The sequence below is a fragment of the Monopterus albus genome, unplaced genomic scaffold (assembly GCF_001952655.1).
Source record: "Monopterus albus unplaced genomic scaffold, M_albus_1.0 scaffold9.1, whole genome shotgun sequence".
Lineage (NCBI taxonomy): Eukaryota > Metazoa > Chordata > Actinopteri > Synbranchiformes > Synbranchidae > Monopterus > Monopterus albus.
Window position 1 is genome coordinate 972904 of NW_018127889.1, and position 23129 is coordinate 996032.

At 39.7% G+C, this 23129-nt stretch overlaps 2 protein-coding genes across 11 annotated transcripts in view; one reads left to right on the plus strand and one right to left on the minus strand.

Annotated features, from left to right (window-relative positions):
- fndc1 (fibronectin type III domain containing 1) overlaps positions 1–2142 on the minus strand; it is a 27634-nt gene extending 25492 nt beyond the window's left edge. The window contains exon 1 of the mRNA XM_020587846.1: positions 2063–2142. Coding sequence (XP_020443502.1) covers positions 2063–2135 — 73 coding nt within the window. The 5' untranslated portion in view covers positions 2136–2142. The remainder of the gene's footprint in view (positions 1–2062) is intronic.
- Positions 2143–5783: 3641 nt separating this feature from the next.
- Positions 5784–23129, plus strand: part of otofa (otoferlin a) — a 60876-nt gene continuing 43530 nt past the window's right edge. For all 10 annotated transcript variants that reach the window (XM_020588149.1, XM_020588199.1, XM_020588207.1 and 7 more), the window contains exons 1-3: positions 5784–6125; positions 12556–12614; positions 22358–22446. In XM_020588149.1, the coding sequence (XP_020443805.1) occupies positions 6044–6125; positions 12556–12614; positions 22358–22446 (230 nt within the window). In that variant the 5' untranslated portion in view covers positions 5784–6043. The remainder of the gene's footprint in view (positions 6126–12555; positions 12615–22357; positions 22447–23129) is intronic.

Genomic DNA, 23129 nt, shown 5'->3' on the forward strand with positions numbered 1-23129 from the left:
TTCCCTAAACTTAAACTTGTTGGGCTGCCACATCAGAGAGTGGCCATGACCATAGATAGTCATTACCTCTGACTTCTGTCCATCCAGCACATCAGTCACCAGACTAAATAGATGCTGACACTATATTGCTGAGAGTTAAACTTCATTTAACAGGGAAATGACTGATTTTACTAAAAAGCAATAACCTCAAGTGAATAATTGTTTAACCTGGGAGAGTTCCATCATATGACATTTATGACATGAGACATTTACAAACAGAAGCTGGTCAGTAAATATGTTGCAGATCAGTGTTGGTGGTCAGAAGCTCACTTCTGAAACCAGTGAACTTCCCAAATTATTCAATATCCACTCACTGATGGAGCTCGACACGTTACAGTGTTGGTTTATGCTCTATCTTCCTGCACCACACTTAGTACACTGGCATCTACTGTGTTTTCACAGGTGTGTTCACAGGCCAGGTGGTACTTGTTTGAACACCTGGAATGGCGCATAGAGATGACATCAAGACACAAGACATGCCATCGCTGGCAGGTTTGACAGGCAGCCAAGCTGCAGGAGGGTGGGGTCACTGGATCAAGTTACACCAGGTGATCAAACATACACTGTGGAAAATATTAGAAATATCAGACACATGCTACCCTTGCCCATCTGTAACTCTCATGTTTCCCAAATGCAAAAAAGCTGAATTTATAAAATTCCAGATTCTAAGAGCTTTCTGTGAGATTGGTCATCTGCAGAATCTGAAGCAGAGAAATCAAATTCACTTGCCTGCAAGACATGATTCCCTCTCCCCCGCTCTCTGCTCCAGTTACTATGAGCTTCTACATGGAAGATGCTGACATTATTTATGACCCAAATTACAATATGCTTCTGTTCTCTATTTGCACTGCTCCTGCATGGGTGTCCAGATACTCCCACAAGCCCAATTTCATCTACTGTTCTGAAAATTGTAGGCTGACATGTGTGTGGAGAAAATTAATGATCAACATGCTCCTCTCCCTTTACAATAATTACTATCAAAGTGCCTGAGAGGAAGGCATTTTACTCCAAACTGCTCTAGCAGCACTGCTACAGTATGTGACAAGCAGCTGTGAATTGTACTAAGCAGCTCCCGGGTGTGACTGTATAGACGTGAATAAATGAGAACCTGGATGTGGTAGGAAAAGTGTGTGACTGCTCTGAAAATGCTTCCAAAAAAACAGGAAAAGTGGACAGCCCAGAGCAATAGACTTGAACAAAAAGCTGCTGCTGGTATTCACAGAAAGCGAATGACTTCATACACTAAGTGTTTACAGTTGAGACGGAACCATACAGACACGTTCAGATCAGGTGTCACAGTAAGTGCACTGAGGAGGACAGACAGAAATACAGACTAGCTTTTTAAACCTACAGTAGCTACCTCCCCTCCAAAACTCCACAGGCTCCATGGCACTTTTATTATTTTGGCTATCTCGCTGTCTGGAGGATGTGGGCTGCTTCGCCTGAAATCTGATTTTACTAATTTAATCCTTCACTGTATCACCACCATGAGCCAGATTAGTCACCAGTTTGACAGCAGACCAGAAAAACACCTTTTATACACAGTGTCCTATGCTGTAACCTGATATTTACCACCTTCTACTTGTTATTCACAGTTAGACTCTATGACCTAAGCATGACTGCTGCAACATCAGTTTCCCCTATAAAATAACAACAGTGAAAATACTGTCAAAGTCCACAATTTCTGCAACTGCTCACTTAAACTCTATTACATCTGCAAGTGATGGATCAAAAAGCACACTCAAAATAATTAAATGCACTCTTAATAGCTCAAGTTAATCTATTTAATTTTGTGAAGAATGACATCTGCAGCGACTGGGGCTTTGGAAATGTTTAAGTCTGTTGTGCATACTAATAAAATGTTACATTTTGATGTATTATTAATGCACAAACTGCAGCAATATACTGGATAAAGTCACACTCTGCAGCAACTGTCTCAACAAACAAATTGAATCCATTGAACTACAAGAGGAGAAAGTGCAAACCGTGCACCTGCTCAGGAAAAAGTAAATAATTCCTTTACCTGTCCACCCGCATTCTGGTGCGCAAAATGTAACGAATAGCGCCAAGAGCGTCCTGCTTGCGGCTAAAGCCATAGTGGCTATGGCGCGCTAATGCTGCGGAGCGACGCACCAGCTGCAGAGGGCTGGGACACACACGCCCTCCCCTCTGCTCTTCCGTACCAGTCAAATGTCTATACCCACAAACCTCTCCAATCGACCGTAGGGATTTCAGAGGTTTCAAATCTTTATATAAATTTGAGTAAGAAGAACATGGGAACTGCGAAACAAAGTCCTGTCCGAAGACTCTCAAAGTTTCTCTTATTCAAAAATGACGCAGAATTCCTTGGTATTAGCCTACTTCTTTGCGTGCTTAAAAGTGTTCCTCATTGATTTTGGGTTCAGGGAGCAGTACTGAGTAAAGCTGAGGTAGCAGGTGGAGACAGAACAACGACTGACAGTGTGTGGACGACCAATCAGTAGCAGAATAATTCAGATCTGAGCTGTTCGTTAATTTCTAAACGCAAATTACACATCCACTTTCTGCTCTTGTTTAGTGTGCACCATTTTAGCACTATTCTTTTATTTAATATCATACTTTTTTTTACTTTAACGCAGCCTCTTTAAAACCCCTTATGTAAGCACATCTGTAACCCATCTGTCCTGACCTGTTCCAGCCTTATTCATGCCTTTCCACTTTAGGATTAAACACTTAAGCGACACTATCATCACTGCACTAAGTGTGACAGAACAGAACAAAGGGCCAAGACTTTAACAAATAATCTAATTCGAGGAGACAGTTACGACCACTTTTAAAAGAAGTCATTTAACCACTAGATGGCGCAAGAAACTGTTCTTAAATACAGTACGGCCTGTTTATAATTAAAGACTTTGAAAAGAACTGATGGTTTACAATAATAGTACTAAAGATGCATCTAAAATTCTGTACTTTAATGCTGTAATTAAGATGAATGAGTAAGAGTATATGCCTAATAGAGTCAGTTTTTAAAATGAGTTTCTGCTTGTCCAAATTGAATTAAAGTGGAAATTTATACTGAACATGAACTGAACATCTCCTTTGTTCCCCCACAGTTGCTATCTCACTTAAGGTGGATAATTGTCTGAATCAGTCAACACCTTATAAGCACTTTTGTCAAATCAGACTCGTGTGTTTTGCTGTAAAACTGCTCAATCTTTTAATTAAAACTGCACATTTCCAGCAACAATCTGACAGATGGGCAATTACTGAAGAGTGCTCATAGCTCAAAGGCTAATCTGTTCATAATATTCTTATTAATACTGAAAATTTGAAGTCAGATTTGTCAATGTATATTGTAATAGTCTTAATGATCTAAACTGGCATTTTTTTCTGTTAGCTTACCCTTGTTGATATAAATGAGATGGACAAAATAATAGAAACACCTCTAATACAAGACAGTTCAACATCACCACAAACTGCAGCCTCCAAAATGACCATAACACTGAAAGTCTCTCTAAATCTGTTTCAACAAAAACTAAACATTAATATCTTATGATAGGGACGATAGGTTTCAGGATTTATTATGTTACACTGCATTAGTTTTAGCATTGTGTACATAAACTGAGTGTTGCTGTCTGTGCCTGTAAGGGCTCTAGAAGAACAGGACTTCTGAACTTGACTGTAAGTAAGCTGGAGTCCAGACCAACATCTCCCTCTATTGGTTTCACACTTTATCTACACTGGAAAAAGATTTTATTCATCACTGGCTCATGACTGAATACAACAATGACTGGAAGTGACACCTGAAATCAGGGGTTAAATAAGCAGTACATATAAAACATTGACTGCATTTTAATATTATGAATAATATATGAGACAAAATACCCTAAAACTTTAACTTTATTACTGCTATAATCTCTCTTTTACACAGTACTGCAGCACAAATTGTTGATTTGTAAACTAAAAAATATCTTATTGAAGCATAAAATTGTTTCTTTCACTCACTCTGCAAACCCACAAATGTGCAAAGACACTGTCACTCATTCCCTAACACTCTAGAAAGGAGGAGAAAGGACTGGACTGCTCCTCAGGTGACACCATGTCATGCCTGTATATTATACATCTTATACTTGGCGATTAGATATGTGTCTGATTTATGTCTAAGATTATACTTTATTTGTTCAATATAAGTGCAGTGCTTTATGTCAGTCGGTGCTATTCCTCTGGATATCTGCAAATAGAAACAGAAATGCTGAATTAATGAACCGGCTCGCTCATTCGACCATTGTAACTTTGTACCATACTTTCCTAATTATCAGTGGAGAGTTGAGGGGAGGGCAACTTTTAATTAGCTGTTGTCAACTGTGCCTAAAAATAGGGTGGTTTGATAAGAAAAAACACTGAGCTTAATAGAAAAACTGATCCTACAGAGGCTGTAAAGATGTAGAATTTAAATAAAGCATAACAAAGAGTATTCTAGATTGTTCTGTGTTTTCGTGTAGAAGCTATTCTGAGCAGATGATGCAAGTCTTATCTCACAGTGTCCACATCTTAGCTGATGTCTGTGTCAGTAGTGTGTCACTGTGCCTGCTGGGATGTGGAAGACCAGAGACATCACAGTGCTGCCAGAAGGAGTGAAGTTAAATTAAATTTTATTTGTATAGCCAATTATCACAATTTGCCTCAAGTGCCTTTACAATGTGTACAGCCTGCGACACCCTCTGTCTTTAAGAAAGGAAAAACACAAGGAGGAAAAAACCTTTTAATGGAGAAAAAATGTAAGAAACCACAGGAAGAGCAATCAGTTCCCATCAGTGTTGTGGTACTCCTGGAAACAGTGGCATTCTGTAAAAGAAACCCCCAGCTTCTCACTGCTTAGTTTAGCACTTGCCATAACATGAAACTGAACTGTGTCATATGTAATGCAACTTTACACAAACCTATCTCTTGGTGCATATTCCTGAAATGCATGTTTTATCGGTTGTCTTGCACTCATGGCAAGGTTTCCCACACATTTTGTACCAACATCAGCTGAATCACACATCAAGCTATTCTTCCTCAAGAACCCATCAGGACTAGACCTGGACTGTGTTGTGAAACCCCTTGGCACAGCTACCCCGCTGCTCTTTCCTTGTTACAGATACAGGGATTACACTGCACCAGCTGGCAGGTGGGAGGTGCGGTCTGTTGTTTGTTATCACAGCATACAGACCAACAACAGACAAGTGACAAAGCTCATCTCATCTGACCCCTGACCTTAGCCGCCCTTGTCCACAACAATAAGGGAAAAAGGAGTTTCCTGGCAAATGTAACTGAAGGATAAAATCTACTCCTAAAATATGCAGTAGAAATCTATCTTAATGTTACAGTAAACTCTGTCTTCATAGAAATAATAATACAGCCATACCATGTATAAAAAACTGAAGGTCATTAACATTTATTAACTTGTTACATTCACATCCATGTTTACAGACTTTTTAGAATCCTCTATCTTTTTATCAGTTGGAATTTGTTGAATATATGAATCTTCTTTTACCGACTAAGACCAGGCTGTCTGCAGTAATGATAAATTAAATAACGCATAGGCTCCTGGTCCAAGATTTTTGAGCACTGAAAAACAGTAGGTACTGAAAATTCCCCCAGATCCCAGGGCTGGGCTGATCTTTTACAGTGAGGGCATCCACCATCCCCTCGCTGAAGCTGAAGCCCACACTCCCGCCCTTCCTGCGCAACCAGCAGAGTCAAAAACAAGTGCCAGCTCGGAGATGCGCGACAGACTCAGCGGATACCGAGCACGGAGCAGGAGGAAATATTAACCAAAGCCTGTGATCAGTCTTTAATTGCTGCTGATGTCAGAAGACAAATTTTAAGCATTGTACATGCTGCTTTTATGGAAAACGATTCTGGGGTCTCGCGAATCCAGACGCAAGGAGAGGCGCAGATAAAGATCTTTAACCACAGTCTGCACCAAACCAGTTCAACTATCTGTGTGGAGTAAAATTACTCCCCTGACCAGCGTGGACTGATGATGTCTCTAATGGTTCACCTGAAGACGGCCGCTCACCTCCGGGGAAAAGGTGACAGGATCGCCAAAGTTACATTCAGAGGTAGGACATCTTTCATTTATGTCGTAGCCCGTATATCTAGAAATGTAACCAAGCTGTGTGGCGTGTTTTGATTTTATTCATGTGAGACAACCTGATGGAAGATAATCAACGGCTGTGGTTGTGTAAAAAAGTTGGGGCACCCTCTCTTGGATCGGCTGTCACGGGAGACGCGCTGCGCTCTGATGTGCCAATGCGCGTTTAATCCACAGAAGCAAACAGAACTCATTGAAAAAAGGATCTGTCTGGATTTGGCAATCATCTTATTTTTTTCTTACTTGTCATTCAGTTTTTTCCCCAGTTTTATTTGGTGCACACCGGGGGCCACTGAGCCGGAGTCAAATTCTTAGTATTTTAATATACTTGGCAATAACGTTTATGATTGATTGGTTGATCACTAAAAACATATTTATTTTAGAAATCCTAAAATACCTGCATTAGTCTAGCCTTAAAATTATATTGGCTACCCCCAAAACCCATGAAACCTATTATATCAGTGTTATTAAACATTCAGTACCAAACACCAAAAAGATGGTGGATATAGTGACATTACAACATTACATTTGCTATAGTAGCCACACAAGGCAAAAGGCAGTTAAGTGTAAGTGTCCCTGGGAGTACAGTGACATTACAGTTTGAGCAGGTGTGGCTTTTTACATCTAAAGCAATAAGTGCAAGAAACCAGCATCCATTACTGAAGAGGGTGTTGGAGATGGGGTGTGCATGGGGTTTGTCTTTGTCATACCTGACGGGTAGTTGCCAGTCCATCAGTTCTTTGGCATTTTAAAGGTCCTGTGAGATTATTATCATAGTCCCTGTCCTGCTGCATCAGGAGTCACTGTAGTATTTGAGGGACCTTTGGAAGGAGTTCAGCGGATTCATTCTCCATCACCCTATGTTTCTTTGTGAGTGTGTGTGTGTGTGTGTGAAAGAGAGAGAGAAAGACAAAGGAACAGAGAGAGGTGACTGTTTCGGTACCTAGTGATCAGTCCTCTCTCTCTGACAGATGACAGGTGTTAAATTCCAGCTGATCTCTGATAAGACTCCAGCTGTCCAAAGGACCACCACCCTCTTCTTCCTCTCACATCTGGTCTTTGTGAGTGTATGTGTCAGGGTGTGCACTAAGGGATAGGTGTCAGGGTTGTGCTATGTGCTGCAGTGAACACAACAAGGTATTGATTGTCTATTACATGAACCATGTTATCCATATAAAGGATGAGACTGTCTCTGGTTCCCTTCATTGATCTAACTGTCAGCACAATTTCTGCAGTGCATCTGTGTAATTTCAAATAGCCTAAGCAAAGATGTGTGTGTGTCTGTGTGTGTGCTTTATCAGCCCAACTTTCTGCCCTACAGTATCTGATATGTTATGTCAAACCAGTGCAGTTCAACCCTTTTATTGGTTTCACTTACATCAAATTCTGTATATGCTTGTATTTGAAGTTTTTTTTTTAAGAAAAAGATGAGATGCACATCCAGTCTTCTCAATAGCTGCAAAACACATAACATGTCAACAATAAAATTGTTAGAAAAAGGTCTGGAAACAGCAGTGGTGGACTGTTTACTCAAGGACTGTACTGTGCTTGAGATTTTCTATTTTATTCTGTTTTATAGGCTATGTTACTACATTTCAGAGTGAAATATTACACTTTTTACTCCATTATTTTGTCTGGCAAGTATTTTACATTTCACATTAAAGCTTCACATATATTTTTTAAAATAAAATCCATTGTTAAAGATTAAAGCATAGATTTCCAACCAGTTTGACCGTTATTGGCCTTATTTAAATTGCCTAAATATGGAGATCATTGTAAATTATAAACATTTTTCACAAAAAATAAAGGGACAAAAAGGAAAAATTAATAAACACAACACTGCCCTATCTTGTTAATATGGCAAACTTGCTAGTAAATGGTTCCCAATCATCCATGAAGCAGTATTATCGGTCATTTAGATTTGGAGTTGGATTTCTGTCCACCTGATGAATGTAAGTTCAGTGTTCCCACTTTTTAGCGTTGTTTTGGTCTCTCATCAATTCCCGAGGGAAACTTCATTTGCCCCCTTTCGTGCCCTTATTACGTTAACGCTGCATTCACTGAGGTCACAGGTAACTTAACTAGCCAGTGTTAGTTTATCAGGTAAAACCCAAGGCCGTTAAAATGCTTACTACTAGTGATGGCCGTCTGACACTGATGATCTGACACACGCTTCAGACTCAAAGAGGCATTTTCCTTGAGCCACTGCTTTGAATTTTGCTTGGTGCAGAAAAAGACATGTGACCGATGGCGTCCAAAGCAGAAACTGCTTCAGTCCTCTGAATGAATCAAGTGACTGGTTCAAACAGTCGATACTGGTTCGTAACCCCAGACCTTACTGTGCATGCTTCACCTGTTTCGTAGGTGTGTAAAAGGACTATATACTGTATATGACAGATCCTCCCTTGGAAAGATGTGAAGCTCATCTGACCTACTGGAATAAACACACAAATGTTTACCCACATTTGTTTTTGCTAGCAAAGCAATACCCATGTACACCAGCCTCATCAGTGCCATGTGAACGTGTGTTTTAGAAAGCTGGAGAAGTTGTCAGCAAGAAAAGACACCGGCTCAGTCCAAAAACAGTGGAAAAAATATTGTTTCTCAATAAAACTCTTTGACTCTCCATCCCATGTACATAATCACACCCTGCCCTAGTTACATAAACACACCCTACCATCCTAGCACATCCTCTCTTTCCCCAAGCACACCTTCTCCCATCTACAACACTATATAAGTTTATAGAATCACCCGACCGATCAGTCTTTACAAAAATGTATTTACATCATTCACACAAAGCCTAGTTACACCCAACCCATAATTCAGACATTGTTTTAATGTCTCCTATTTCACTACTAGATGTTACTGAAACGAACCTTTGAATGAATGAACCCATGTTCAGTACAATTGATGAAGTGGTTCAATACTGGTTCACTGCTTCATTTGGACATCACTACTTACTATTATCATGACAGTGTTCTCTAATTTATAAAGATTCGTCTTACCTCCTGGGTTAAAAAATATGTTTTCCTTGCTTGATAAAAACAGATGTAATAACTTGTTTCCAAAGTTACAAACCGGTTTCTTATCCAGGTAGTCTGAGTGCCCCCATCTTTGTTTTGGGAAACCAGTTCACTTTCAGTAGACTGAATGATCTACTGTATCATCCAGATAGTTAGAGGATTCTTTAGGGATTCGAAGATGCCTTTAGGACTATGGTGAAAGTCTTATATGACCTCTGCGTTGGGTTGGTTTTGAAATCAACTTGTATAAAAACCAATAGTTATATCTGGGACCCAAATGCTGATACGCTAGAACAACAATCTCAGGTTTTAGGAGCTTTTTTAATCAAATGCACACTATGAGCGAGGGCTAGTTTAAACAGTAAAGGACAACATTTCTCGGTAGGTTCATCTCTGTAGGTTGTTTTCACATGGTCACTTAATACATTGTCCAGCATAATATACAATAGATTTGGATACACATTTACATTCTCTTTGACACATTCATAAATCTTATTACACTTGCAAATCGGAATACACATATGTGGATTTTTTTCCACATTCATAAATATGAGTGCACACATACAGATCCAGACACAGTGTCACAACTCACACTCATTTGAAAATAATACTTTTGTAAAATACCCCTATTATAGCTGTTTTCATGTGATACTGATGTTAAATATTGTTATCAAATTTGTTTTATTGTTATTTTCAGATACTGCTGTTTGTCTGGCCTTTTTTTTGTTTGTGTGTGTGAAGTCATTCCGAGTTTAGAAATTAGGGGCTCAATATCTCATGTGAGCCTGATTTCAATGTTACTTCAAAGGCATTATGAAAGTTCTATTTTATTTAGCACCAAATTAGTAGTGGAAGTCAGAGATTGAATCACTTAATCTGAGAGGTCAAGTTCTGATAGTAGGGCATCCTGAGTGCTTTCAGCTCAAACAACCTCCTGTCTGGAGAGGAAGAGGTCTGTCAGGAAGCTCCCACCCACAGAGTTCATCAACCCATAAATGATCTCTAGAAAAGCAAGATGTTAAGTATATAAGACCGACCCCACATGTTACGTCTGACATGGAACAAGACCTAATGATGGTTCATTATTCTCTAACACCAGATACAACGAAGGCTCAATTTCTTCAAAGTTTGAGCATCAAAACTCCATTTATTTCATGAAAAGCCTTTGATGAGTCCTTACTGTTATCTGTATCTCTTGGCTTTATCAAAAACAACATTAGTTCTTAATGCTTAGAGGCTGGAACTCTGCACATTATCCTGCATGATCTCCAGCACAATTTAACGTGACACACCATTTGATAGCAGAATGTTCACTTTTAAATTTTTAATCACTTTTTAAACTATGCTTTTCTAGCTTAAGGGGTTAGCGTTCCTTCTTTATGACCAACTCTTTTTACTGTGTATCGACCCTCTTCCTAACTTTCAGACACCTGACATCTACACTGCTGCCTGGGCAGATGGTGTCTTTTTACTAGTTACTGGACCGAAGCAGACCTTTTTGCAATCTACTGTATCCTGCCAACATCATTTAAATTACTTTTCCTCCCTGAAGCACTCTTTTCTGTGACATTTACTGTGGGTTTAGTTTCCATTACGGCTCCAGTTTGGGTTGCAAATCATCTATTGTTTGGCTTGTAAATTGGTCAGAAATCAAGTAAAATGAAATCTCATTATGGAAAAACAAACATGCTTAAAAAGCAGGCAGGGCAATTCCAATTACACCCTAAACATAAAAGTGGCTTTACAAAATGCTTTTCATTGCTTTTTTATTTTTTCCCACCCTTATCTCCAGGTAAAGGTACCTCTGTGCCCTTTTTATTTCTGTTAATTTGTCTTTCACAATGCTCTTCATCCTTAGCTGTCACTCCTTTCATCTCAGTCTGCCTGGTTGAAATAAAAAATGCACTCTCCGTTCCTTCTCTTTCCATCGTAGGTTGGTTCTTTCTTTTCACTCTCCTCTCCTGCTTTGTTTCTCTGTGTTTCTAGCAAGGACAAAAACCAACCTGAATAGCAGAAAGCTTAGTTTAGTGTGGAGCACCTTACATAAGATTCACATGGTCTACTTTACTAAACCCACGTCTTTAGTTAGATGACAGCAATGCCTCTGTTTTGAATAATGTAGGAGGAGTATTGTCTCTCCCTCTTTGACATTTAAGTGGTGTTTATTTCTAAAAATGAATTCAAAAGATGTGGGTTTTCATAGGGTTGCAGGGAGTGGGGAATGATGGGCGAGAGAGAGAGGAATACTTGAGACATAGATTATGAATGGAACCTGGTGAAGTTGAACCGATGAGGTTGTATGAAACCTAAAATATCTTAAGTTCTGCTTGTGCATGTTTGCGTCTTTTTCTTTGTCTAAACTCTGAGGTTATTTGCTGTGAATGTGTGAAAAGATGCTTTCAGCACAGATATTAATAATAATAATACTAGTAATATTAACATGTCATTGTCAGGCAGAATCTATCTACATATTTTTTTTCAAAAAATATTATTACAGCCAAACTGACAGGGTCTGTAATTAATTTTGTAGGTCACTATGCGTGTGTAAATATGTATATATGTAATTCAAAATAAAGTAAGTACACATCAGTTATCCACATGCATCCAAACAGACATCAGTGTCCACACAAAGCCCCAGATACACAAAGCAAACTATCACAACAAAGCAGAATGCACACAGTAGTCCGACACCATTCATGAGCATCACAAAGAAACCAGGTGAGCTCAGGCCATATAGCAAACGTGAGGGAGTCAGGTTACTATATAGTGAATGGCTGTCTACCCTGTGTATAACCACAAATACACACTAAACCAACAGATTTTTGTTTTCATGATCATTTGATGTAGAGATTCTTTGCACTGTATTGTCTTTAACCTTGGCACAAGTGTCATCTCTTTCATGATGTTTGTATTTTCATGTGTTTTTCTCACTGCTTGTTTCTCTATCTCTGTTCTGTCAGTTTCATTAGCTGCTTTTTTTTCTGTCTAATGTGGCTCCACACAGCCCGTCTCATTTGTGTGATTTTAGGTGCTTAAGTCATTCATTTGTCTTTTCACTGCTCTTTAGTCTGACAGATGTAAACAGATCTTAGACAGTAATAGGACAATCTTGATAAATGTCTCCCAGAGAATTGATGCATTGATGTATTAAACCTGGATCTGTGGCGAAAAACCTGAAACTGAAATTTCATTGCCAGTCTCATAATGCAAGCAGATTCAAATATATAGCCAGATCGACTGCTCCAAGTTGTGCTTTGTTAATATCCCCTGCTGCATGTCTGTCCACTCACACTGAAATGACAGTTATCATAATGCCATTTTTTAAAAATAATTTCTCTTGTTTTTAACCTAAAACAAATCCTCATCACCCTCCAGGTCTGTCCTTCTACAGCCGTGTAGCAGAGAACTGTGAGGAGGAGGCCCACTTTAATCAGGTCAGTATCTTCTTTTCCTCTGTCCTGCACCAGCCCATCTCAATAATGACCAGTCAGCAATTATCTCTAATAGAAACCACAGCCTTCCACTCTGCTCTGTAGATACCAGTATGCTGATTCACAGCTTGCAGCTTTTGTTAATTAACCAGTGTATAAAGATTAGTAATTAGTAGACATGATATAGCTAATGGAGTCAAATTTTAATTTAAATCTACACTATGTTTGCTTGCAGTATGCATATATAATTTCACAGCTTTCTATCATTCAGACTACACCAGGTTTGCAGGGATCTTTACACTATGCCAGCCGACGTTGAACGAGAAATGGGGTTCCTTAAAAGGCTAATAAATAGAAAGGGAAATGTATTTACTTTCACAATAATAAGGTATTGAGAGTTTATGGTTGACCTCTTTTGACTATGTGATAAAACCAGGAACGTGTTGAGAAACCCCATACACACTCTGGGATAACACAGCTCAACAAAGAAACCAAGGCCTTCTTGCAACTTGACAGTGCTAACAGCTGAGCTCACTGCAGATTCTCGTAATGTCCTTCTCTTGGTCAGTGATGGCCTGTCAGGGTCTGACAGGGAAGGCAGAAGTAGCACTCATGCGTGCCGTGGAACACTTTCTATGTGGTAATTAAACTAGACACTCCATAAGTTACTGCTCCTCTGCTGTAATGAGGAAAAGCAGGTCCCCCAAATAGCTTTCCTGCACTATAACTCCTTTTAACTTAAAGTGAAAATTTAGTGATATACTGTAAATTCTTGACCACTTCAGTTTATGTCCAGTAAATTTCATTACATAAATTACCTGAGTATCCTTTTACGGACACAAAAGATTTCACTGTTGCCCCTGTGGTGCAGGTTGGTCAGTCTCTTTTCACTATTTTGAAAATAGGTTTCCTACAGGTTTTCCTACAGGCTCCTGACACACCAAGTAACCGGCTTTAATGATGCATTCAAATTCAGAGAGCAGAGGGGGGAAATAAGAAAGAGACGAGGGTTAAGGGATCAAGAGTGTAGCGGTGAAAGAAATCCCGACAAAGTCAATGAGAAAGAACAGAGGGAACTACATAAGAAAAACAAAAGATAAAGCACCTCAAACACATATGATTCCTTCTCAAGGGTGGTTTCACTAAAGTTTTTTTTTTCACTGAGCTGCTTGTTTGTGCAGAGAAAACACTTTTCTTTTGATGGGTTCACAAGCAGAGTGTGGCTTCCTTTGCTGATAACCCAGGCTTTTGTTTTCAGTCTAATCAGGAAAATGGCCAAATAACTGTCCACATTTAATCACTTACATATGCACACACACACACATACACAGTTGCCACTTTATTAGGTACACCTGTACAATTGTATGCAATTCAATGCAACACTTCCGCTTTAACATTTGTGTTTAAGAAGCTCCGAATGTTTCCATTTTGGTGAAATTGTTATAAATGTATAAATTAAATTATATGTTCCCTCACTGTGAGTGTGTAAATGGAGTTTGGTCCCCACAGTGTGAGTAATACCAGGTGAGCATACACAGTCCTCACAGAAATGTTGTTTTTGTAGTGTCTCTGTTGAAATATAAGACAGAAATATAGATAAAGGGAGAAATGTGTCAGAAATATTTATAATGGTGTGTTGTATTATTCCTGAAGCCTGACTACAGTAACTGGCATAGAACTGAGTGGCTGGCACTGACATGTGATCTCTTGTGACAGCCTTACCCAATGCTCGCAACTTGGTCCTGTAGTGCTGGGGAGTTCGTTAACATCACTCAGCATCAATAAAATGTCCAGGCTTCCCTTCAGATGACTTGTGCTTCCAGTAGTTCCTTACAGTTTGTGTATTTGTGTGTGGGCATGTTGCATGCTGCTGTTGCCCAAGCACACATGTACTGCTCCCCCTACTATTCCTAACACTGGAGCAATTCTTCATCCCATCCTCCTCATTTAACATCCTCATCCTCTGCACTGGAACATTTGCATGGCTCGGTAAGTTTCAGTCCAACCCCTGGAGTTGAGGGCCATTAGCATGGAGTTGTGTGTCTTGTTGCTTTATGCAGTGACTAGCAGGGTACATTTGAACCAGTATGCAGATAGACTAGATGAGGAATATATATTATTCATTCCTTGGTGGGATTTGAATTTTAGCTGTAGTACACCAAGGTTTCCCTCTCACTATGTAGAAATAACTGGAAGCCTTGCATATACTGTATGTGGCTGTAGGGAGAGAGAGAGAGAGAGAGCGAGAGCACATGTAAGAATTTGATTATGAATGTATCTGTTTTTGGGTTACAAACAAGATATCAAGAGATTTGAACTGATTTGAATGCAGACAAGCGAGAGGAACTCCTATCCAAACATAATCAGTGCAATCAGTCCTCCGCTATCTTCTAGCTGCTACAGTCCACAATCTGACTTTTTAATGAGAGTCTCATGATTACATAACAAAATTTATGGCTTTTTCAGGGTGTTGTGCACATACTGTCTTGATGCGTGTTTCACAAAAGTGAGTTACAAGCAGTGCTGTAATGGCAGTGTTGTGTTTCACAAATGATTGCGCCCAACAGTTGCAGATAAATGTGCAAGTCCTACGGGGATGTTGAATTTACATGATCATTACAGGGTCACATGGATGGCCATTGTGTTGATTAGTGAGATGTGTTGAAATGAGTGAGAGTAAATGGTGTCTTGTTGCAAATTTGGTGGTTTTAGTAATTGTATAGGTCTGTCAGCAAGTCCCTCAAATGAATTGACATTCTCAGAATGACACATAAATAGGACTGGGTATTGTTCTAGATACCTTGACTTTGATGCCAGTTCCTAAACAATACTTTTTTGATAATAATTTTATGAAATCAGTTTTAATAAAAAAAGGTGTGTGTGTGTATATATACAGTAGTTTATGTATACACACACACACACACACACACACACACACACACACACATTTTGGTAATTACCAAGAAATTACTAAATAGTTTTCCCATTTATGTTGTGGTGTCAGAGGTAATGGCTGAATTATGTTCATATTTTTTTTATGAATGCAGCGCTACATCCCTGGAGTTACCAGCAGGTGGTCTGGGTGGACAGTGGGTGTACAAAACACACCTCAGTGACACCAGAGCCTGGAGCTGGCATCCTGACTCCCAGCTGATGCTAGATCTATACAACAAAATGTAGTCCAGTCGATGTTACATTTCCTTCATTTTGAAATTATTGAACATAGTTGCACATAAATGCATTTTCTAGACAGGGCTGTTTTAGGAATATGGTCTCAACTGTGCACATTCAGTTCAGCATTCAGCAAAATCATTCCCCAGCAGCTTATACAAAAACTTGGACACTTGGGACTCAAAACCTCTCTTTGCAACTGGGTGCTGGACTTTCTAACAGGGGGGCCACAAAATGTGTGCGAGTCGGCAGCGACATCTCCAAGACCATCACACTGAACACAGGGGCTCCAACCTACCAATGTGGTTGGTGCTGTAGGTTGTCAAGTTTGCGGATGACATGACTGTAGTTGGCCTCATTACCAACAATGATGAGGCCAACTACAGGAGTGAGGTGTGCCAACTGGTCCACTGGTGTAAGAACAACAACCTCTTCCTCCATGTGGGGAAGACCAAAGAGATCATTGTGGACCTCAGGAGAAAACCTCTAAAGCATCCCCCACTCACCATCGATGGTGCTGTAGTGGAGAGAGTGAGCAGCACCAAGTTCCTGGGGGTGCACATCTCTGAGGACCTCTCCTGGACCAACAACGTCACATCACTGGCCAAGAAGGCTCAAACACGCCTCTACTTGCTCCGCAAACTGAGGAGAGCTAGTGCCCCACCCCCCATCATGTGCTCCTTCTACCAGGGCACCAGTGTCATCACTGGCTGCATCACTGTGTGGTACGGAGGCCGTACTGCCTCCTGCAGAAGGACTCTGCAACACATAGTGAATACAGCCAGCAAGCGGGAGGAGGTATTGTAGTCTTCAGGCCCACTCCACCAGACTTACAAACAGCTTCATCCTCCAGGCTGTGAGGATGCTGAACACTGTCCATTTAGTTTCCTAAATGTGATGGCATTCAATACTAGTTGAGAGAGAAACAGTATTTTCGATTTTCTGTCTGTCCTGCACATATAGTGAATTGACAATAAAAATCTTTGATCTTGATTTTCTTGCAGTACTTCTTTGCTGAGAGCCTCATCAGCCTGGTCAGCACTCTGAACTTGAAGGTGTGCTGTGGCTGACCAGTGAGAGCAGGACGAGACCTCAGTGAGGTCGTGTCACAAAACTCCCCGAATGCCTCACTAATCAGGTTTGGGAAGTTAGTGGGCTTGAGTAAGGCATATATGTTAGATGAGAACGTATCACCATCAGGGTGAGGTTTTTAAACTAATCAGTAGTACAGGATTCATATCCAGTAAGTCACCAGAGAAGTAAAGTCTCTTAAAACAACTTCATGTTATAAAGTAATCCACATCTGGAAGTCATGTTTCAGCAGCTGATTTATTGACCACTTGACCACCAGTAAGGAGAAGAGGAGTAACAGTCACTTCTGGGGCTATAGACACAAACTGGAATATTGCCGTTGGCTACAAATAGTTTATAAACCACCAGTTTTTGAGATGTAGTGCTGCCTCAGAGCGGTGCTTTCCCCTCTCTGAGTACACTGAATAAATGATGATGTGAGCAGAATATTTTCTCTGCCAGCTTAGAGTTGGAGGGAAGCTGAAAACTGAAATATCAGCTGCCAAAATGAGCATAGCAGAGTCTGCAGATTAACGGGTGAGAGCCTAATTTTACGACTTTCTCTATTTAACATAGTTCGTGCATCAGTTTTTTAAATTTAGAATGACAAAATACTAGATGTGCTTGGAGACATATCGTAGATCTGCCCACACAAGTGTGTATAACTAAAATATCATTATTATTATTTTTACTCTTGTTACTGTGAGCCCTTAGGAGAAGGAAACTGTGCGAGGCGCATTGCTCCTCTGCTGTTTCTGTAAGTGTATTTCTATGTGTGCCCATGTGCATCAGCTTGAAACCCCTTTACTTTAGGGAGGCTGCCTCAGCAGTGACAAGGTGCCTCAGTAAACTGGCACAGAATTCAAGCAGATGACGTAAAGTGGAAAAGTCTTAAAACTTTAAAAGTAAGAACAAAATATGCTCAGAAACAAAGAACTATGTAGAGATACTGTAAGTAAATTTGGATATGGATCTATAATACTTAAATCCAAAAAATGCATTATTATAGAACCAACAAATGCTGGATTTAAATTGTACAGATCCATATCATGCCAAATTTACTTAGCTCATGTGTTTTGTTATCAGTCACTAGTTGGTCTGATTGACTGTATATAGCTATGATAAGAAGGTGCTGCTGTAAACAGTGTGGAGGTGTGTTTGGAGTTCCACAACATGATTTTTAAATAGGAATACAATGAATTTATACCCTGGACTGTTGTTTACCACTTATTGCATAACACATCTGGTTAAATAAATACTTGGACTGTTGTTTACCACTTGTTGCATAACACATCTGGTTAAATAAATACCAAATGAACAGAAGATTGAGCTGCTGTTGCTAAAAAGAGGAAGAAACAGTCCATCTCAGCAGAAAAGTTTTTAATTGAGGTCTGAGTGCTATCTCTCAGCACAACAACAGCTGTTTTCAAGGACTAAGAGCGGCTTACTTGTCAATTGCATTGTTCATTATGTCCACACCATCTGGAGTTCAACAGCAGACAGTGAGTAGCTTATTGCAGCTTCAAACTAACTGAGATTTGACTGAATTAACAGGATAAAAATTCTCATACCTGTTGCGCTACCCGTCAGTCTTATTTTAGCATGTTGGTATGCTAACATTTTCAGAGGCATGTGTTAAATGTCATACGTTTTGCAGGTAAATAATTATTAATCAGAGTGCTGACCAAAGTGAAATGAGGATCAGTAGGGTCAACAAAGCCGTTACAATTCCGATCATGAATGTCTGCGCCAAATTTCATGACAATTCATCCAATAGTTTACCACAAAAGTCCACAGTCAGAGGATCACTGACATCATTAAGAGTCACATTCTAGGGACCATCGGTATCTGCACAACATTTTATACAAGTCCATCCAAAAATTGTTGAGATATCTCAGTGTTGACCAAACTGATAGACCAAACCTGACAGAGCCACAGCACTAGTTCAGAAGCATCAGAATGCCATTGATCCCAAACATAGGATTACACTCAGAAGTTATTTTTTTATTCATTTTTTTATAGGTTTGCTGCTGAAACATCAGAAATACAAAGATAAATATCACTAAAATGAGAAGTTCAGGGGTCTCACAATGACAAGACATGTAACTAAAATGAAATTCACATAGGGAAAAACAGAAAGAAGAAAAATATTACTGAATGAAGCAGAATAATGAAAGGTGATGTCAGGCTACTGTATGTAGGCGGGTGAAGTTCCAGCATTTAATAATTTACTGTTGCAGAGGTGGACTGTCTTTTGTTTTGTTCACACCTGCAAATCCAGAGAACTCAGAGCAACTCTTCTCACAGTCTTAAAGCCTTTTGTAATGAGAAAGCTGCTTATAATGCCTCTTTCAGCATCTACCTTTAGCTTTTATCCCTCAAGAATGCAGCTACGTCTGCAGAATGTGAAGCCTGTAAATGCAGCACAAAAGATCACATACTGTAAGGAGAATTCTCTTACTGTTAATATAATGTATTGCTCCCAAACCTTGTAGTAAGTGTAAAAGATAGAGCATATTGTTTATAATTAATCATAGAGGTGTTTTCATCTTCTGTGTCCATGGCAACAGTTATGAGATATCAAAGCATGGTACACAGAGGATGGTTCGGTCATCCATCTGCTCGCCACAGTGCCATGGCGTGGGATCACAGCAGTAATAGCTGCTCTTCAGTTGAGCGTTTAGCCCCTGTGATTGGCTGCTGTGGCTTCAAAGCGTCCGGTTAGTGAGATCATACCTGTCTCTTCTAACGAGCAGCCTCACTCTGCCTATTAGGCTGTGTATGATACAGTACAAAGGGTTAGAGGGGGTGGATCTGGGAATAGTAATGTGTGTTCTTCAGAACATGGAAACGGAAAATAGAGGACAGGATCTAAAGTGAGACAAGTGTTGTTGTTTTTATAATTTCATTTGTTTATCTTATCAATTTAATTATATCAATTTAATTATTGATACCATGACTCTGTTCTTTTCAGTCATCCTCATGACAGTGTGACAGTGAGACCGCATGCAGGACCCTGAAACGGCTAAATGAAATTGGGGTTTATCTACTTTCTGTAGCCTAAATGTCTTGGACTACCATCTCGGGGATCTTTATGTAGCCCCCCCACTCACAGTTCAGTTCATCCTAACTTTGTCACTACTTTGTTTGTCCACAAAAATGGTATTTGTCGCCAGTAGACATACAGCCTCTTTAAAATGATCTCCATGACAGTTACCTGGAGGGCTGTATACCCAGCCCATAAAGGTTTTATTGGCACTGTGCTTCAAAATGTGTTTGAATTTTAATTTCATGCTGCTCAGAGACAGCAGATTAAAACAGACATTTTTAAATCACTTTGACATAATCAATTTTATTTTCTCATGTTACCTGTTGTATTGTATAAATAAATGTTGCAGCATAACAGAGATTTGGGATGAATGTGAAGGTGAATTACTCTAATATTAATTAAATTACTTAAATATAAATAATAAAATGTCTTTCTTCATATTAAGTATGAGCTTTATCTAAACGTTTTTAAGGAAATAAGTACAGTACATGTATTTTGTTGTTTGTTGTGTGCCTGTTTGCATAGCGGAAGCAGCTATAGTACGCCTTTCCACTTTCTCACTTTAGTGAATTCTCTGCTTTTATTTGTCTGCACTGTCTGGGCAGTTAAACCACTGTTTAGTGGCTGTGAAAGCATTAGTCAACATAAATACTGTAGTTTCTTCATGTTGTGGATTCCTGTGTGTTCCTTTAGAGATAAGTAGTCTTGGACATTATAGTAAAGCTTGAAGCACTGAGACACAAAATGGAGTTAACATGGCTGAATGTGGAAGCTAAACAGTGGTAAATCTGTGTTTATGTGTGTGCATAGGCAACAACACATACAGTAAATGTGTTTGCATTGTCTTTGTAGGCACAGATTAAAATGAGTGGTTTTCTCACTCTGGGGAAATGAATGTGGCTATCCAGTGTCCATAGAGTTGGATAAACAAAACGTAATTGCATTTACAGTGGTGTGTATGTATCATCTGAGCTACAGTGTGTGATATGCACAAGTATGTGAATATTATCATTTCCTCTTTTAGCTTTGTGTGCTGTCATCTGTTCGACATTAACACCATGCTGGGGCCCCTTTCTCTTCCTCTCGCCTTGATGCTTCAAAGACAGTGGAGGAAATTTAATTGTAATTGAGACGTGGTAGAGCTGGATTAGTCATAATCTCAGCCAACAACCAACACTCTTGAGGGTGTTTCCAGGCTCAATGTTGTTTCAGAAACTACTCAGAAGCAGCAGTCCTGCTTATGCCTGGCTTTCCAGGATCAATGTTGTTTCAGAAACAGTTCTGCTTATGCCTGGCGAAGTCTGGGAAGAGAAACCCAGGGACTGAAGGGCTTCAGGGCACAGAGCAGACTGATGGTTTAATATGACACACATGTCCACAGATCCTTGTAGGCAGGTGTGCCCGTATTGGGTAGAAACCCCAGGATTTGGTAATAGGACAGTCCTGATGAATGGCTTGCCAGACAGCCTGCTCTGTTTTCCTTAATGAGAGGCCAGTATCAGCATGGGGTAAATTACTTTTAAAGCACCTGTACAACCTTTATCTGTATTCCCTTATACAATCTGTTTCCTATATTGTAAAACCGAGAGGCCTTGGAGGTGATTTACTGATTAAGATTCAGCTTTTGAATTTCTGTCATCAAAATAGCTTATGATAAAGGTTATTAGTAGTAATGTCACTCAGACAAATTGTACTGTACTTGTTGATTTAATTGAAGTGCTCATCTATCCATTTACTGTACCGCTGGCAGCCTCAGCATTAATCTAATTTATACATAACAGGCCTTTCACAAGGGATGTAGTATATGCTTAATAGAGTAAACAAAATGTTGCCATACCGGGTGTCTCATCAGCCTGACAAAGACAATAGTGAAGGGATCTATGAGAAGAAGTCTGGTGAAAGTGATTTAACATAAAGCTGCAATTTTTTTTCTTTTCCTGTCAAATCTACATGAAACCTGATATCTTTTTTAAACTGTTACTTCAGAGTGAGTGGACCTCACTAGACAGCTAGTGACTAGCCATCTACGTATGGCGGGACCCTCCCGCCTGTCACTAAAGCAGCCATGCCTTTAATTAATGTGCAACTTTTAGCCTCTATAATTTAAAAGGGTGAGTTATATAAAAATTCAACCCACATACAGTTGTCATGGAAGGAGAAATTAGCTACAGAGAAAAAACCATGTTTATTTCTGTCTGTCTTCTGGGAGTCTATGGGGATCGACTCCCTTATGTAGCCAGCCTCAAGTGGCCATTCGAGGAACTGCAAGTTTGGGCGCTTCCAGATTGGCTTCTTTGGTCAGAGGCTGCCGCTTGGTTTAAAGTAATAATCTAACAAAAGTTTAACTTAAGCTTTTTCACTATTTTCTTTCTTTGTCTAGGCTGATTATTAATTCATACAATCATTGTTTGCAGACCTACTGTCTTCTAAACCCATCATGTTCTGTCTCTTTAAGACATTTCGATGGCCCATTGCCAGCAGGCTGGATGCTGATGAGATGCTGGAGATCCAAGTGTACAATTACAGCAAAGTGTTCTCTAACAGGTAAGGTGTAATGCTGTTCTCAGCTTGTCCTTAAACACAAATACTACACCAAACATCATTACAAAGTAAACTGCTTATGGTGTTTGTGGCCTTTGCTGTCACAAACTAGTTCAGCGTGACACATAGTGTGTCTCTCAGCTGAAGGAGAGGAGAAGGAGAAACCTTTTATTCCCCAAGAGTTGTAAATTGATTCAGTTGTGTGTAACAGACAAACAGAATGTGTTTCACATCAGGAGGGGAGCTGAAGTAATAAAACAGCATTAAATAAGCAGTAATGGGCACGTTTGTCACTTTCAAACCATCAGGTCATGAAAAACACAGGGTGTTGTAGTGGACGAGACAACTGGGATTTCATGCTGAACATACAGTAGCTTATGATAATTTTTTTTCATGTACAAAAGCAAAATATACACTAAAACAAACACACACACAACCCAGCACATATTTCATATTTCTTAGCTGTGAACAGCGAATCATCTGTTTCCACCTAACTCTATCCTCAGCATCCTCTACTCTCACCCCAGTTAACTTCATGTCCTCTTTTAGCACATCCATATATCTCCTCTTTGGCCTTCCTCGTGACCTCTTGCCTGGCAGCTCCATCTCCAACATCCTTCTACCAATATAACCACTATCCCTCCTCTGCACATGTCCAAACCATCTCAATCTGGCCTCTCTGACCT